General features: G+C 60.2%; 2 protein-coding genes across 6 annotated transcripts; one reads left to right on the top strand and one right to left on the bottom strand.

Moving 5' to 3' along the window:
* Positions 1-1,370: 1,370 nt before the first annotated feature.
* APEH (acylaminoacyl-peptide hydrolase) lies at positions 1,371-9,916 on the top strand. Of its 2 annotated transcripts, XM_043886440.1 has the most exons (22): positions 1,371-1,435; positions 1,511-1,643; positions 2,107-2,233; positions 2,611-2,698; positions 2,798-2,873; positions 2,963-3,126; positions 3,293-3,430; positions 3,527-3,618; positions 3,701-3,741; positions 3,827-3,948; positions 4,395-4,455; positions 5,550-5,647; positions 6,109-6,160; positions 7,033-7,121; positions 7,558-7,696; positions 8,191-8,274; positions 8,362-8,442; positions 8,789-8,877; positions 8,989-9,179; positions 9,293-9,395; positions 9,477-9,583; positions 9,677-9,916. In XM_043886440.1, exons 1-22 carry the CDS (start codon positions 1,424-1,426, stop codon positions 9,780-9,782), a joined length of 2,193 nt encoding a protein of 730 aa, XP_043742375.1. In that variant the 5' UTR covers positions 1,371-1,423; the 3' UTR covers positions 9,783-9,916. The 2 variants fall into 2 exon arrangements, with proteins under 2 accessions (XP_043742375.1, XP_043742378.1); XM_043886443.1 differs by lacking the exons at positions 1,371-1,435; positions 2,107-2,233 and having other exon boundaries at positions 1,507-1,643.
* Positions 9,917-10,347: 431 nt separating this feature from the next.
* On the bottom strand, positions 10,348-15,329 carry MST1 (macrophage stimulating 1). 4 transcript variants are annotated; one of them, XM_043886445.1, is made up of 18 exons: positions 15,169-15,329; positions 14,144-14,291; positions 13,953-14,065; positions 13,758-13,872; positions 13,541-13,677; positions 13,338-13,458; positions 13,086-13,204; positions 12,729-12,897; positions 12,431-12,561; positions 12,242-12,344; positions 11,978-12,114; positions 11,853-11,888; positions 11,642-11,762; positions 11,406-11,483; positions 11,117-11,263; positions 10,930-11,036; positions 10,689-10,828; positions 10,348-10,582 (listed from the first exon to the last, which is right to left on the bottom strand). In XM_043886445.1, exons 1-18 carry the CDS (start codon positions 15,218-15,220, stop codon positions 10,421-10,423), a joined length of 2,136 nt encoding a protein of 711 aa, XP_043742380.1. In that variant the 5' UTR covers positions 15,221-15,329; the 3' UTR covers positions 10,348-10,420. The 4 variants fall into 4 exon arrangements, with proteins under 4 accessions (XP_043742380.1, XP_043742379.1, XP_043742381.1 ...); XM_043886444.1 differs by having other exon boundaries at positions 12,729-12,918; positions 15,169-15,276; XM_043886446.1 differs by having other exon boundaries at positions 11,406-11,479; positions 11,592-11,762; positions 13,342-13,458; positions 15,169-15,276.
* Positions 15,330-15,943: the final 614 nt, after the last annotated feature.

The raw sequence follows: 15,943 nt of genomic DNA, 5'->3' as shown, positions 1-15,943 counted from the left end.
TGTTCATCCTCCAGTGCCCAGCCTCCAGAGAGCTGCACCTTGATCGTACAGCCAGGCCCCTCAAAGACAGGCATTATGTTCCCAGCTTTCCTGTTGTAAACAACGCTGTAATGAACATCCTCGTTTCCAACTTTCCACCCAGATGGGTGGCTGGGGCCGCTCTTTCTGCCCCCAGTTCTGGCCTTAACAGGCCTGCACCTATGGATGCTCACAAATAAGTGGCCTCAGAAAATGGAAACTGTTTTCACCTGACTAGTCTGATGTGATTGATGGGGAAGGGGAAGCTGCAGGCCAGTCAAGTGGGATCTGAGTCGCAGGCAAGGCAGGGCACAGGGACACAGGGTCCTGAGGGAGCCAGGCTCCTTGGCTCCAGCCAAGCTCAGGAGACATCCACTGCTTCTGGCCAGATAACCGGCCAGCCTCTCCTGCCAAGGTAACCTGCCCCGTCCAGTGCCATCGTCCCGAGGGAGCCTTCCTGCCCAGGTTTCTCATTCCACAGGAAGGACTCTGGTTCTGGGTGGAGCCTGTCCCCACCAGGCCCTCTGCACCCAAGAACTCGGGCTAAGGCCTGGGACGGCAGACAGAGGCTCATGTGCTCATCCACATGCCACTGAGCAGGGTGGGGAAGGGCTGGAGGGGCAGATAGCTTCTGGGGCAGGCCTGGTGTCCGATAAGACCTGGCAACACCCTGTGTGAACTTTGTATCCTCCCTTCTTTGCCATAAGCCCCAGAGCTCTGCATTCTACCAGGAGCACACCTCCGCCCTTCTTTTCTCTTCCTGCAGAGCAGCGTCTGGTGAATGCATGCCTAGCAATAGACCAGGAGGACCCAACAGCCAGCTTCCGGGCTGCGGGAGACACCAGCTGGGGTTGACTTTGGCTTGCATCCCACCTCTTAGGCCCTGCCCCTCACCTCTTGCTGGACTCGACTTTACCCTCGCTGGGCTCAGCACCTCCCAGTTCGCCCCCCACTCCCTTGTCTTCGAAGAGTCCTCGGTCTATAGTCTGGCCTCACCCCCTCTTCTCGTGGGCCCTGTAGTTACTTGCACACTTCACCTCTCCCTAAAGACCAGCGCCTTTATTCCGTCCCCTCCCAGTAACAGGCGGGGACTTGGCCTACAGAGCTCGCCTCTCATCAGCCTAGCCCTCCCCGAGAAGCTGGCTCCTTTCTGAGAGATCCCTGCTCTTCCCCTGCAGGGCTCCAGGGACCGCAGCCCCTACTTGTTCCTACAGGTCCCCGGGTCTTTACCATCGAGGTCCCGCCCCTTGGCTAACCGTCCTCGCCCATTCGTCGAAAATCCCGCCCCTCTCACTTCACTGCAAGCCCGTGGCGGAGGCGGGCTGGGCCTCTCCGGGCTCCGCCCCCGGAGCCTCACTTCCGGGCGCCAGCAGGCCCCGCCTCGCCCTGGCGGCCCAGAGCCACCATGGAGCGGCAGGTGAGGGATCGGCCCGCGGTTCCCGAGGTCTTTGAAGCCCGGGCCGGGCCTGACCCTGCTGTGTCCCCTGCGCAGGTGCTGCTGAGCGAGCCCGAAGAGGCGGCGGCGCTGTACCGGGGCCTTAGCCGCCAGCCCGCGCTGAGCGCCGCCTGCCTGGGCCCGGAGGTCACCACGCAGTACGGGGGTCGCTACAGGACGGTGCACACTGGTGTGTGTATGAAGGGGAATCGGGGAGAGGAGGGGGACGTGGAGGGCTCGCTGCCTGACGGTGCACACGAGTGTGTGGAGGAAGGCCGTTCTTGGAAAGTGGGTGTGGAAGGGTGCCTCCCCAAGAGGCCCTGTGCACACAGGTGTATGGGGTGGGGGTGGGGCTACCTGGAGTATTATGAGCTGGTGCCCATGAGTGCAGAGCGTGGGCCTTTTAAGGGTTACCCCCATTGTCTTATCCCACACCCACCCTCAAGGTTCCAGGGTGGATGCTAGGAGCAGTAGTGGTTTCTCTCCTGAAATGTTGTCAGCTTAGGCCATGGAGCCCTAGACTTGAGCTGGGCTGGAGTGTTACCCATCCTGCCCCTAGAATATCTAGAGACAGATTGAGGGAGGTGGGGGTGGGGGAGGGGAGCCCGTGCCAGGACTGGTCAGGTTGAGCAGTCTCATGCCTCTCCTCGCAGAATGGACCCAGAGGGACCTGGAACGCATGGAGAACATCCGATTCTGCCGCCAGTACCTGGTGTTCCATGATGGGGACTCAGTGGTGTTTGCAGGGCCTGCGGGCAACAGTGTGGAGACCCGGGGGGAGTAAGTTTGAGGGAGGAAGCTTGTGCCCAAGGCCCCAGCCATCTGCAAGCCTTTTCTGAATGCCTACCGTGGGCCTTGGTGTGGGTTTGACCCAGAAGGGAAGCCCGGAGCCAGGTTCCTGCTCCTTGCGAGCTCAGGCAGCCTCTCATGACGTGGTCATAAGCGCTGGAGGTCTGCTCCAAACTTGGGATGGCACTAGAGGCCCTGCCCCAGGAAGCGGAGGCAGGCAGCTGCTGTGGAAGGACTAGAAGGGCTGCAGGGGTGGATGTAGGCTGGAGCCTCAAGAATCTTGTCTAAGAGGTTGACCAGTAAGGGGACTGGATGGGCTGTCACTGGGTGGGAGGTCATCCTGATCCGCTATCCTGTATCATCCTCAGGCTGCTAAGCAGAGAATCTCCTTCAGGTGCCATGAAAGCCGTGCTGCGCAAGGCTGGAAGCACTGGGGAGGAGAAGCAGTTTTTGGAGGTGAGTCTGTACAGGACCAGGTGGTGGGCAGCTGGGGGCTCCGTCCCACAGATGAGACTCTGTTGGAGGACAGGCAGCCTGACTACCAGATGTCCTCAGGTCTGGGAGAAGAACCGGAAGCTCAAGAGCTTCAACCTGTCAGCGCTGGAGAAACATGGGCCAGTTTACGAGGATGGTGAGGCAGCCGGCTGGTGAGCAGGCAGGGTGGCCAGGAGGGGCAGCCGTAGCCCTGGGCTCCCCTTGATCAGCCTTCCTTACACCCAGACTGCTTTGGCTGCCTGTCCTGGTCGCACTCGGAGACACACTTACTATACGTGGCAGAGAAGAAGCGCCCCAAGGCTGAGTCCTTCTTTCAGATCAAAGCCTTGGATGTCAGTGGCAGCGATGATGAGGTGGCCAGGCCGAAGAAGCCAGACCAGGCCATTAAGGTGCTCATGGCCATGGCCAGTTGGTGAAGGCCCGTCCGGGCAGCCCTGGAACTCAGTAGGCTCTCTGCCCACTCTGTGCCTACCAGAACTGGGGAGGTGCTGGCTTCCAGGGGGCAGGGCAGGCTCCCGCAAGACAGGCTGGGCATCGAGTGTCTTGTGTTCTCAGGGGGACCAGTTTTTGTTTTACGAAGACTGGGGAGAAAACATGGTTTCCAAAGGCACGCCTGTACTCTGTGTGCTGGATGTCGAGAGTGGCAACATCTCTGTGCTTGAGGGGGTCCCCGAGAGTGTGTCCCCTGGCCAGGTTAGTGCTGACTTGGCCTGCCTCACTCCTGGAGTCTGGGGGCCCTGCCTGAGTGACTGCCCCTTGTTCACACCGGCCCCGTGGTCTTGTTTACAGGCCTTCTGGGCCCCTGGTGACACAGGTGTGGTGTTCGCGGGCTGGTGGCATGAACCCTTCCGGTTGGGCATCCGCTTCTGCACCAATCGGAGGTGAGGACAGTCGAAGGGGTGGGGCAGGGCGCCTTGCAGCTCAGACTGGCCTTGAAGCTGAGTGTGTCTCTTCTGGTTCCAGGTCAGCCCTGTACTACGTGGACCTCACTGGGGGGAACTGCGGTACGTGCTGGCACCTACCCGTGCTTTGCTGACACACACTGGGCCCTGGCAGCCTGCACGATGCTCACATTTCTGTCTGGTCCAGAGCTCCTCTCGGACGACTCTCTGGCTGTCACTTCTCCCCGGCTGAGCCCGGACCAGTGTCGCATCGTCTACCTGCAGTTCCCATCTCTGGTCCCCCATCAGCAGTGTGGCCAGTTGTGCCTGGTGAGCTGGGGGGGAGGTCAACAGGAGGGAGGGGATGGTGGATGAGAGCTGAAGAGTCAGTTTCGACTCCCCACAAGCCCCTCAGTGGACCTCCTGTCCTGGGTGCAGTGATGGTGTGAGCTCTGCCTGGCCTTCGCTCCAGGCAGGGCTTAGAGGCTGAGAGTGCTGTCCTGGGAGGCTCTGTACAGTCAAGACTAACCACTTGGAGAGCATTCTCTGTCTACAGGAATGCTCCTTTCTTTGCTTCTCATCTGCATGTGGCCGGGCTCTGCAAGGGGCTGGGATGTAGTGGGCTCTGGGCCCCTCGTGAAAGTCAGAGGCCTCTCCAGACCTCTGGTCCAGGTCGCCAGAAAGGAGATACATCAGGCTCCTCTCAGGTCCTCCCTTCCCTGCCCTGAGGGCCCTGCCAGCCCCCTGGTGGGCCTAACCGCCCTGTTGTCTTCCAGTATGACTGGTATACCAGGGTCACCGTGGTGGTGGTGGATGTCGTGCCTCGGCAACTGGGAGGTAAGGGGTGTGTGGCGGGGCAGGTCCCGCGGAGCCTGCAGCTCTGTTCTCTAGCCATCTGTTCTCTTTGCTCGGGGCCAGCCTCCTCAGCTCTTCCGTCCTGAGTTCCTTCTGAAGTCTCCCCTTCTGCCGGACCACCCCAGGTTCAGCCGCCGCAGCGGGTGGGGCCATCACCATCAGGCATGGTTCTGACAGAAGGAAGTTACTTGGATCAGAGCTGAGACGGTTTCATTCAGGCTGCAGCCCATAGATCTTTCTTGTCCTTCCAGTGGCTGATTAAAGCCCCTGCTTCCTCACGGGCTGTCAGAAAGTACACGAGGTTGGCAGGTCCTACAAAAGGGTGCTCATTCCCCACTCCAAACCCCCACCCCAGTGTTTGTCCACTCCAAGCCCTTCAGGAGGCAGGGTCTCCGGGAGGGTGGCTCTTGGCTGATAAACTCCAGTCACAGTCTTGGGTGCTCACAGCTCTGCTTGGGATCCCAGGCTATCCCAAGGATGTGAGGGGTGAGTCTCCTGCCTTCTCAGGCCACCTGGTCCGTTCCAGGAGTCAGGGACAAGGGATGGTCTCCTTTTCCTCTCTTTGGGTTACAGGGAGGCAGCTGGTATGAGTTCTGGCTGCCCTGTGTTAGCTGGGTGTTCCTGGGCAGTGTCGTGAGTTCCCATTCCTTTATGTGAGGGGGATGTGGCTGTCCCTGCTCTTTGCGGGACTGTAGTGAGGGTTAAATGAGTGATTATACTAGAAGGTAGGATTTATTTAGGCCCCTGGGCCAGGCAGTCAGCTAAGTATGGTAACGGACAGACAGGTGTTACCTTGGTTACAGCATCCGCTCCTACCAGGGGCCCAATAAGAGCAGCTCACAGGAATGCCAGTGCCTACTGTTTCTCTCAGGAGCTCTTAAGCTGCCCCTCTCCTGGGCCCTCAGAGGCCTCTGCCCTTCAACCCACACTTCAGGCAGCTCCTCATCACCTCGGGTACCCATGTGTGGGGCCCCAGGTGAATTCCCCAGCAACCCAGCCTTCCTTATAGTCTTGCTGCCCCCCACCCCCCATCCCCTCCACTCTTGGACATGGCCCCCAGCTCTCTGCCTTTGCAGAGAACTTCTCTGGGATCTACTGCAGCCTGCTGCCTCTGGGATGCTGGTCAGCTGACAGCCAGAGAGTGGTTTTTGACACAGCTCAGCGCAGCCGGCAGGTAAGGGGCCCTGACTGTATTGAGAGGCAGCCCTTGACCAGCCCCCAGGAGCTGCGGGCCTGGGACATCTGGGGGACACGGGGGCTGCCATGGGAGTGTGCCCCTGAGCACCACCATACGGGGAGTTGATGGAGGTGGGACAGTGGTTTCTCCCCAAGATTGAGCGGGGACACCACAGTATGCCAGACTTCTTTGGGGTGTGATATCATTGGGTCCTCAGGGTAGCAGGAAGGGGCTCAGAGGCATTCCCTCTCCTGCCCAGGGTCACTTAGCACGTTGTGATGGAACTGGGATTTGAACCCAGGTCCCCAGGCCATACCTACTGTTCTGAGTAGCTGTCGCGGTAGTCACTCATGGATCTGGCCTGGCCCCAGGGTCCCCAGGAAGGTAGAGAGGAGGTGGGGGCAGGACCCAAAGGGCCCTTGGATGTGGTGCCACACGTGGCCTCCCCTCTGCTTCAGGACCTGTTTGCTGTGGACACCCAGAAGGGCACTGTGACCCCTCTGACAGCTGGTGAGCAGGGCCGGGGAGGGGCCAGCCAGGCCGGGGGAGGGGCCGGAGCTCAAGCACATGGGGCTGCAGCAGCGCTCGCATCCACTCTGCACCACTGACTGTCCCGCAGCCTCTACTGACAGCTTTGAAGACCCTGCCTCTGCAGGACCCTCAGCCAGCCAACACGCTGCCTCCCTGCCTCTGCCTGCCCCCACTGTGTCCTGGCACTGCTCAGCACAGCCCCCACGTGGCTCCTCAAACCCACACAAGTCTCTCTGGCCAAGATCGGCCAGAGTCATCTTCCCGACTCTTCAGACCTCAGGCAGAGGCACCTCTGCCTCTCCAGGGCCCAGGAGAAGCCCTGGGTTGGCTTCTTCATCTTCCTTTTACCCAGGCCTGATGATCCTGCCCCTAAAATGTTTTTTTTTTTTTTTGAGTCCTCCACCTGCCCAGGCTATACCCACCCCTTCACAAAGCTACCAAAGTGTTGTTCCCAAACTGTGTCTCATCGTACAGTCCCCGGCTTCGGAATCTTACTCCTTGGACCCCACTGCCTAGAATCAGCACCGCACCGCCGTGCCCAGCCTCCTGGGCCCAGCTGCCACCCTGCAGACTAGAGTCATCAAGGGGTGGGTGGGTGTACCGTGGGGTCTGGTGTGTCGCCAGATCCGGCAGTCCCAGGGCACAGCCACTGGCTGGGCGGGCTGAGAAGGAGGCTGTCCTGGAGCTGTGTGCAGTTGGCTGTCATTGGCCAAGACAGCCCTCTGTGGGCATCCCTCTGCTGTTTATGGAGGAAGGGGCACCTGGCTGTAAAGCCACAAGTCTGGGGGATCTGGCTCTGCAGTGTGGGGGTGGAGGGGGGTGGAAATAGTGGTGGCCTCTGCCTTCTCCAGGCGGGTCAGGTGGAAGCTGGAAGCTGCTCACAATTGACCGGGACCTCATGGTGGCCCAGTTCTCCACGCCCAGCCTTCCCCCGTGCCTGGTGAGTGTTGGTGGGCCGCAGACCAGGAGGCAGGGATTCTGTGCAGGCGGAGTTCCCAGGTCAGGGAACTGACCCAAGCCTTGACTGCGGCTGGTCAGTTCATGAACAGCCAGGATGCAGACTCAGCTCAGGATAGTCCACGAGATCTGGCACCATGGGGAGGAACGCCTGAGCTGAAGTTTGCTTCGTACAGAACAGGGTGCCTGGGAAAGTGCTCAGTCCTCTGGTGTAAAATAGCCTAGAGGCTGAGGAGGGTGGGGTACCTCCGTGTGGTTGGGTGAGTGCCTGTGTATATACCAGCTTACTACAGGAGTCCACGCCGTGCCCTCTGGAGGTGGGCAGACGGCCCAGTAGAGCGAGGGCCGTCCACGCTCACAGTGGTTGGAAGGCTGGGAGGCAGCCAGGCCACCTGTGACCCACTCTTTTCCCTTGGCAGAAAGTCGGGTTCCTGCCTCCTGCGGGGACGGAGCAGGAGGTGGTGTGGGTGTCCCTGGAGGAGGCCGAGCCCATTCCTGACATCTCCTGGAGCATTCGGGTACTACAGCCACCCCCAGAGCAAGAGAATGCGCAGTATGGTGAGCTGGGCAGGGGCAGAGGGACACCTCCAGGTTCCCCAAGCACACAGCATCGGTGGTCACCTTTCCTGTCTTCCCGTCTCACATTTTTGGCGGGGCGGGGGCAGGGTTTGAGATGGTGTCTAAGAGCTGTTCTGCTCCTCTTGTGGACGATCATGGGGAGTAGTGTCCAGGCATCTGAGCACCTGCTCTGGGCATCACTGGGCCATGTCATCTGCAGTGGGATAGCGGAGCCCAAAGAAGCCAGGTGTATTCGAGGCCTCTGTGACCACACCTCCTGCAGAATGCTGTCCCTGCAGAGAACGGGACTCCCTGACCAGGGTAGAAGGAGTATGAATGAGCCCCCTGGGGTCCGTGCATCACAGTGCGGGCTTCCTTGGCCCGGCCTCCTGTGTCAGAGGTCAGCCCCAGACCTGCAGCTACAGCGGAGGCTTCAGTTGGCAGAGCCCTGGGCAGTAGCCCTGGGTCTGCTGACTGCTGCTTCTCCCCTACAGTTGGTCTTGACTTTGAAGCAATCCTTATCCAGCCCAGCGACCCTCCAGATAAAACCCAGGTGCCCATGGTGGTCATGCCCCACGGTAGGCAACTAGCCTAACAGCCCCTGCCCTCCCTCTCCACCCCTCCTTAGCTGGCTGTTTCACCCTCTGTCTGTTCCGTATCTGCAGGGGGACCCCATTCATCATTTGTCACTTCCTGGATGCTATTCCCAGCCATGCTTTCCAAGATGGGCTTTGCAGTACTACTAGGTGAGGGGGCAGGGCCCTTCAGCTCTGGTGGGGCTGTGGGGTGGTCATGGGGTGGGCCTGGTCAGTGCAAGTGTTGCGGGTACTGCCCTCGTCTCCAGGCCTCTCTGCAGTCCTGAACTGGTAATCACTATCAGAAACTGCCCTGGCCCAGCCTCGGGCTCCATGGACTAACTTGCAACTCCCATGAAAGGGCATGTGGCCACTGGGCCATCTCCGACCTCTTGGCCCCTTCCCCTGGCATCTGATGCAGCTGGCCCCAAGGCCTACTTCACATAGAGATGAAAGGGTATCCAGGGCTCCAGGAATGTCACTTGACCACCCTGTCTGGTCCCTCCCTGGCTTCCAGTGAACTATCGTGGCTCCACGGGCTTTGGCCAGGACAGCATCCTCTCCCTCCCCGGCAATGTGGGCAGCCAGGATGTGAAGGACGTCCAGGTAGCAGGGACTGGGGCTTCCGGACAGGTTGGGAGTTGTAGGACAGCGGGGTTGTGGCTCCATTCAGCCGGGCAGGCTGCTGGCTGCAGCATGATCTGCTCCGCCCTGTAGTTTGCAGTCGAGCAGGTGCTCCAGGAGGAACACTTTGATGCCGGCCGAGTGGCCCTGTTGGGTGGTTCCCATGGCGGTTTCCTGTCCTGCCACCTGATTGGTCAGTACCCCGAGACCTACGGCGCCTGCGTGGTGCGGAACCCTGTGATCAACATTGCCTCCATGATGGGCTCCACGGACATCCCTGACTGGTGGGTGTGCCCACAGGACCCCCGCCCTTCTCCCCTCCCCTCCCCTCCATATCCTCATGGAGCTCCTGAGGGCCCCGGCACTCCCGGGCCTGCATTAGCGTGGTGTCTTGTAGGTGTGTGGTGGAGGCTGGCCACCTCTACAGCAGCGATTGCCTGCCAGACCCCATCGTGTGGTGTGAGATGCTGAACAAGTCACCCATCAAGTACACCCCTCAGGTATGGAGACCTCCTCGCCTCCGCACCACCAGTCTGTCCAGGGCCCTGGGCCCTGCTCACCACTGCTCCCTGCATACTTAGGTGAAGACACCAGTGTTACTGATGCTTGGCCAGGAGGACCGGCGTGTGCCCTTCAAGCAGGGCATGGAGTATTACCGTGCCCTCAAGGCCCGGAACGTGCCTGTTCGGTGAGTGTGTACAGTAAGACAGCCCTCGCAGCTGGTGGGCTGGTGAGCAGCAAAGGTACCTTGATCCTTACACACTGCTGCTCAATCCCCCAGGCTCCTGCTCTATCCCAAAAGCACCCATGCACTCTCAGAGGTGGAGGTGGAATCCGACAGCTTCATGAATGCTGTGATCTGGATGTGTACGCACTTGGGCCACTGAAGCCCTGCCCCTTGGCACGGCTTGGAGGGCCCCAGGGTCTGGCAGAGCGGTGAGAGGCTTCCTGGGCTCTGGACTTCATGGACGGGTGAGCCGAGGAACATGGGCTGCATACTCATAATAAATGAGGACACGGAGTCTGGTTCCTGCTGGTACTTTGTACCAAGCCACCCCTAACCCCAGCCCCACCCTTGGGGTTCAGAGACCGTAGGCCCCTAGGTATGGTAGTCATCAGGATGGCATCTACCTCCAGTGTGAGAGGTAGAGGACTGTGTGAGGGGACAGTGAGAGGCTCAGTTGTCACTGTCTGGCCAAGCAGTTTTCCACCAGGCTAGCTCCCTCAGCTGCAGCCCCTTGTGTTAGAAACTGCCCTACACCACTTTCTTCTCCCTGCCATTGATTTAGGGGACTAGTGAGGCCCTGCCCTTCCATAGCACCCACAGGTTAAGGCAGTCCTAGGGCAGATCACCCCGTCTAAGATGTATTGGACTTGAGCCATGCAGGCCCTGCTGAGGAGTTGCCAATTCATTCCCCAAAAGCAGAGGCTAAGAAGCACCCTGCACAGACGTCAAGAGGAAAGGTGGCTTTATGTCAGACAGAAAGCTTCGGCCTTGCCAGGGCACACAGGACTGAGGCTGGGACTAGCCCAGCCTCATGACCTTGTGAATCCAGTCCACAAACACAGAGACACGCATGAAGATGGCTGGCCAGCGGGGCCGTGCGCACACTCGGTTGGGGATTATAATTCCCTGCAGGACCCAGCAGTCATGAGTAAAGCAGGCAAGTGGGCCCCCGTAGTCACCCTGGTAGGTGCAAGAACTGGTGAGGGGGGCCTGGGCCGTGGCAGAGACTAGCCCCTTCGGGGGTGAAGCAGTATATTTTCAGCTGGCCAGGGACCCTGCCACTGACCTCACAGGCTCCGACAGGGGCCAGCAGTCCTGCAGTGCACATCTCACTCTCCCGTACGCGTCCTCGGTGCTTGACATTACATTCTTGGTTGGAGATGACATTCAGGAGGGCCACGTTCAGGACCGTGTCGTCCCCTGTACCTACAGTGAAGGGAATGAGGAGGAGGAGAGGGTCTGTGGGTAGGAACCAAGTCGGGGCCTGCTGGCCTGGAGAAGTCCATGCCCCTGTGCTGTTCTCTTACCTTTGGTCTCACCCCAGCCGGCAATCTCACAACTGGTGCCTGGAGGCACCACATACCGCTCAGGGGGCAGGCAGATCAGGGCCACGCGCTGGTTCAGGATCACGGGTCTTTAGCGAGAATGAGGGCTTTCAGGGGCTGAGGCCACGAGGCCTAGCCCCACCTCACACCCTCTTGACTTCTCACACACCTCTCTAACTTGAGCAGAACAAGCTGGGAACCAGAGGGCCCACAGACCATCTTGGCCATTGGGATGCGCTGCAGGTCTGGCTCCCCAGGCTGTGGGTCCTGGAACAGGGTGCCCAGCCACACCTCATAGCCCACGAGAGACATATGGCTGAGAGAGAAGCTCTGCTAGATGAGTTGAGACTCGGGGTCTGCTGCCCAGCGCTCACCTGGTGACTTGCCAGGGAAGGTGGCTGAGGGGGAGATGAAGGCAGGGGATTGGGACTGGGTCCCCAAACCTAAGGGAGGCTCACCAGGAGGAGAAGCACTGCCGGGCAGTCAGAACCCACTGCTCCTTCACTAGGGAGCCTCCGCAGAAGTGCTGGCCCTGCCTGCGGGAATGCGGGTTAGGAAACGGTCCTGAGACCCAGGCTGGACCTGCCATCTCCAGGTCCCCTCTGGGTGCAGGCAGGTTCCCACCCCGCTACCAGCACAGGCACAGAGGATACAGCTTCGGCCCATCTTGGGGAATCAGGCAGTCGTGCCTCACCGGTTGCGCAAGCTGACTGTCCAGGGTGAGTTCCCAGGCTGGCCCCCGACCACACGCAGCTTGGAGCGCCACGGATCCACTCGAGTCGCTCTCTTGCCACATTTATCAAACAGCACCTGGTCTATGGGACAGTGTGCTGGATGAGACCTCCGACTGGATGGACCTGGGGGGTGCAGAGGGGCCACAAGGAACACCTGGCCCAGGTCTCTACCTGCAGTCTCCAGGATGGACGACTGTTGGTCATCATCTGAAAGATCCAAATTTGGCATTAAGGGAGCCAGGCTTTGGCAGTGGAGGCCAAGGGCGGGGCCCCGGGGTTGAGTCGCTGGTGCTCACCACAGCGCCGCAATGCACAGTAGTCGAATGGAGTCCCCGGGTCCATGGTGTAGCACCAGGGCCCGTGACTATCCCCGTCTGGGTTCCGGCAGAAGTTCTCCTCCAGGGGCGCGTGTGGGGCAGAAGTGTGCTTGAACCTAGGCCGAAGAGGGGAGCAAGATCAAAGGGTAACCGCAAGCACTGGCAGTGAGAGATGCCTAGGCTTGTCCCGGGCGGGGCCTGTGGCCTGGGTCTGGGAGGTGCCAGGCATGCTGACAAGCTTACTGCGGCTTGTGCGGAGTCTCAGCCGACCAGTTCTGACACCGAATGCCCTTTCGGGTCTTGCTAACAGAGCCGCGGTACAGTTCCCCCGCGCCATGGTAGCAGTCTGCAGTGGGCGGACAAGGGCGACCGTCAGCCGGTTCTCGCCCCAGCTCTCTGGCTCCGTACCTCCAGCCCCAGCTTCGGCCTTACCCTCGGGCCGCACGTCGTCGGTGCAGCGCCGGATCTGGTAACAGAAGGCCATGCGCATGCCAGGCCGCGATGTGAAGCACCAGGGCGCCTCCGATCCGTCGGGGTTTCGACAGAAGTTCTCCCGGAGGTCCCTGTGCAGGCACGCTGCTCAGCGCAGGTGGGTCCCAGCCCGCCAGCAGGAGCCGCAGTACAGCCTTCAGCTCCCCAGGTCCCGCCTTCCTTCAAGCCCCGCCCAGGACCCCCCTCAGGTCCCAACCCCCAGGAGTACTCAGCTCCCAGCGGCTGCCAGCCAACTCACTTGCACGCATACTTTTCCGGCGCAAAGCGATGCTGATGTGGGAGCTGTGCATCCCAACGCTGGCAGGGCACACCCGCGGCGGTGGTGTTGACTGTGCCCCGGTAGCCCTCGCCTTTCCCGCGGAAGCAGTTGAGCGTCGTGGCTTCCTGGCTCGGCTGTGCCTCGGACCCTTGGATGGACCGAGGCCGGTCTGAGCCGGAGCCGGAACTGAGCCGGGTCTGAGCCGGAGCCGGGGGCTGGTGCGGAGCCCCAGGGTCTCTGGATCCCCGCCGGGTCACGCCCAGCCCCGCCTCTCGCCCCCAGGCCACGCCCCCACGTATCCCAGGTGCCCGCCCAGGCCCCGCCCTCACGCTGTACCGCAGCGGGGGAGGTCGCAGAACTCTCTCTCCATCTGCGGGTCGGTGGTATAGCACCAGGGCCTCTCCGAGCCGTCCGGATTTCGGCAATAGTTGTCGTCCAGATTTTTGTCCAGAAACCTGGGGGCAGTAAACAAGAGCCTAGTACTCCCCTGTCTGACCCCATCCACTGGGCCTTCTATCGCCCCGCCCCTGGAAACCTCGACCCTCCCCTTGCCCGCCCTCCTCTCGCGCCGAGCCCGCCCCCGCGTACTTGCCCGGCTCGAAGGGGTGTGGATGCGGGTGCTGCAGGTCCCAGCGTTGACATTCGCGTCCTGACTCGGTGCGGTCCACCGAGCCGCGGTAATCCTCACCATTGCACCAAAGGCAAGCGGCTGGAGACACACGGGGCCGATGGGTTCGTGGACGGGCGTGGGCACGCGCCTCCCGCCCCAGGCTTGACCGGGAGCCGCTTACCCTCCCGGCAGGACTTTATGCCGCAGCTCTGGAAGCGCACGGCAGGGTCGGTTGTATAGCACCAGGGACCTCCAGGGTCCCTGTCCGGGTTGCGGCAGAAGTTCTCCTCCAAGCCGTTCCGGAGTGTGGGTGTGAACCTGTGAGAGCAGCAATACAGTGCGTGCTGGGGGCAGGCGCCAGGCCGGCAGAGGAAGAGGGAAGCTGCTGTCTGTCTCACTTGTGGTCATTGGGAAACCTGTGGCTCCAGCGCTGGCAGGGTAAGCCACCCACGGTGATGGCCACAGTGCCCCGGTACTCGACCCCGTTGTCCACGATGCAGGTGCGAACATAGTCTGGGAACAAAAGACCCGGAATCAACAAGGTCAGAGACCTCAGCAGCCCTCTCTGCAGCGCACCCTTCGCAGCCACTCACTTTTCTTTTGGAAGAGGTCACAGCGCCCAGAACGCTGCAGTCGTGTATGAGGTGAGTGCTGGGTCCATGGCAGCAACTGGCAACCATGGCTGCTCAAGTTGTAGTGGAAGGCCCTGGGAAGAAGAGGCACAGGGTCACCAGTGCCCAGGTTCCTCTCTCTCCAGTCTTATCTAGGTCCAGTGGCCACTCACCTGCAGTCCAGGAGGGGCCCACAGCGGCCTGCACATTCCTCAGCATTTGCCACATCTTCTTGCCAAGTCCCGGGCCCCACTGAGTGTAGCAGGTGTTGCAGCTCCGTACCCCGAAGCACCTGGAAGTCATTCAAGGGCGAGCGCTGCCCTGCAGGGTGGGCATGCGAATCAGCACATGTATATCAGCATGCACACACTTGATTCATTCAGGAGATCAAAATACAAGGCCTCTGGAGTGGACCCTGTAATCCCTTCAAGGGTCAGACCCCTGTACTGGATGGGAGGAGCAGGCTCAGACATGACTGTGTTCACTAGTGCACCTGTTTAGTGGGCGAGGCACTGGGCTCGGCTGTAAAACGTATACTCTGAGCGCCGTGCATGCTGGTGCTGGCCCTATGGAGCTTATGCCATCTTGTTTCTCGCATGAGGATGTGAAGGCTCAGAGCTATCTTATTAACAAGGCAAAGGCCCAACCCAAGCATTCTGACTCCAAGTCTAAGTTCTAACCAGCATAAGGGTAAATGCTGAAAGTGTTGGTCGCTCAGTCCTGTCCAACTCTTTGCGACCCCATGGACTGTAAGCCTGCCAGGCTCCTCTGTCCATGGGATTCTCCTGGCAAGAATACTGGAGTGGGTTGCCATTTCCTTCTCCAGAGGATCTTCCCAACCTGGGCCTCCTGCATTGCAGACAGATTCTTTACTGTCTGAGTCACCTAACCAGCATAAGGGTATATGCCAGGTAGGAGGATTAGGTCTGGCTCATAAGGGATAAACGCCTGCTATATGTGTATGTGTCTGTGTGGTCCTAACATTGCCTCAAACCTACAGCAGGCATTTCACCGCAGGCCTGAATAGGCAATGTGTTTGTGTTCCTTTGGCTGCCCAGCTCTGTGAAAGAAGCCAAGGTCACTCACTGCTACATGCTCAGTAGAAAAGTAAGTTCCTGGCTCAGATAGCAGGATGGGCCTGGGGCTGACCCCTTTCTGAAGGCAGAGGGGGATCAGGGTTGAGGCGAAGGGCACTTACCAGGGGCCCCTAAGAAGCATATCAGAAGCAGCAGGAGTGGCAGCCACCCCATCCTCCTGGCTGGAGGCTGCACTGTGACCCACCACGGCCCCTTCCAGGAAGTTGTGAAACCTGTCCCTACACGATTGGGTGGCTCTGTCTCCACACCCCCACTCTAGGCTTTCTGGGATCTGACCCGAGGCCCAGTGGCAGTAACGGTGGTGGTGCCAGGCCTCAATTCCCCCTAGGTGAACTACAGGGGTCCTCACTCTGGCATAGTTACCCCCAAGAAGCCTCCCAATATAGTGCGCAGTGTTGGAAAGGTTCACTGAGGACACTTGAGGTGCCGTGGGGTGGGGGTGTGCGGCCCCCACAGTCTAGGCCCCTCTGAAGGGAAGGGCTGTGTGGATATGCTTGCTGCCGGAAGCCAGGATTGCAGCCTTAAAGTGGTGATATTAAATTTTTCTGAGCTTCAGCTTTCCCCTGTAAAGTGGAGAAAATTCCCTGTTGCTTTGATGACTGATGGGCCCCCACTGGAGGCAGGTCTGCCCACGCCCCTGTCAGCAGAGCCCAGGGAAGCTCTCCTTGCCTGGCCAGAGGTGCCATCCCTGGGAAAGGTGAGCGAGGCCACGCGTCTGGCCTGCATGGAGGTGAGGGTGACAGGTGGCAGAGACCCTTGGGAGGAGCAGCCTTTCGGAAGTCCTAGCGGACCTGTGGGCCGGATCTCCAAATACGGGCAGGAGTAGAGAGATTGGCGGCCAAGGTCTCTCAGGACACAGCATTAACGGCACGGCTG

The sequence above is a fragment of the Cervus elaphus genome, chromosome 24, assembly GCF_910594005.1.
Source record: "Cervus elaphus chromosome 24, mCerEla1.1, whole genome shotgun sequence".
Lineage (NCBI taxonomy): Eukaryota > Metazoa > Chordata > Mammalia > Artiodactyla > Cervidae > Cervus > Cervus elaphus.
Note: the sequence above shows the minus strand (reverse complement) of the source record. Positions and strands in the feature narration are given on the sequence as shown.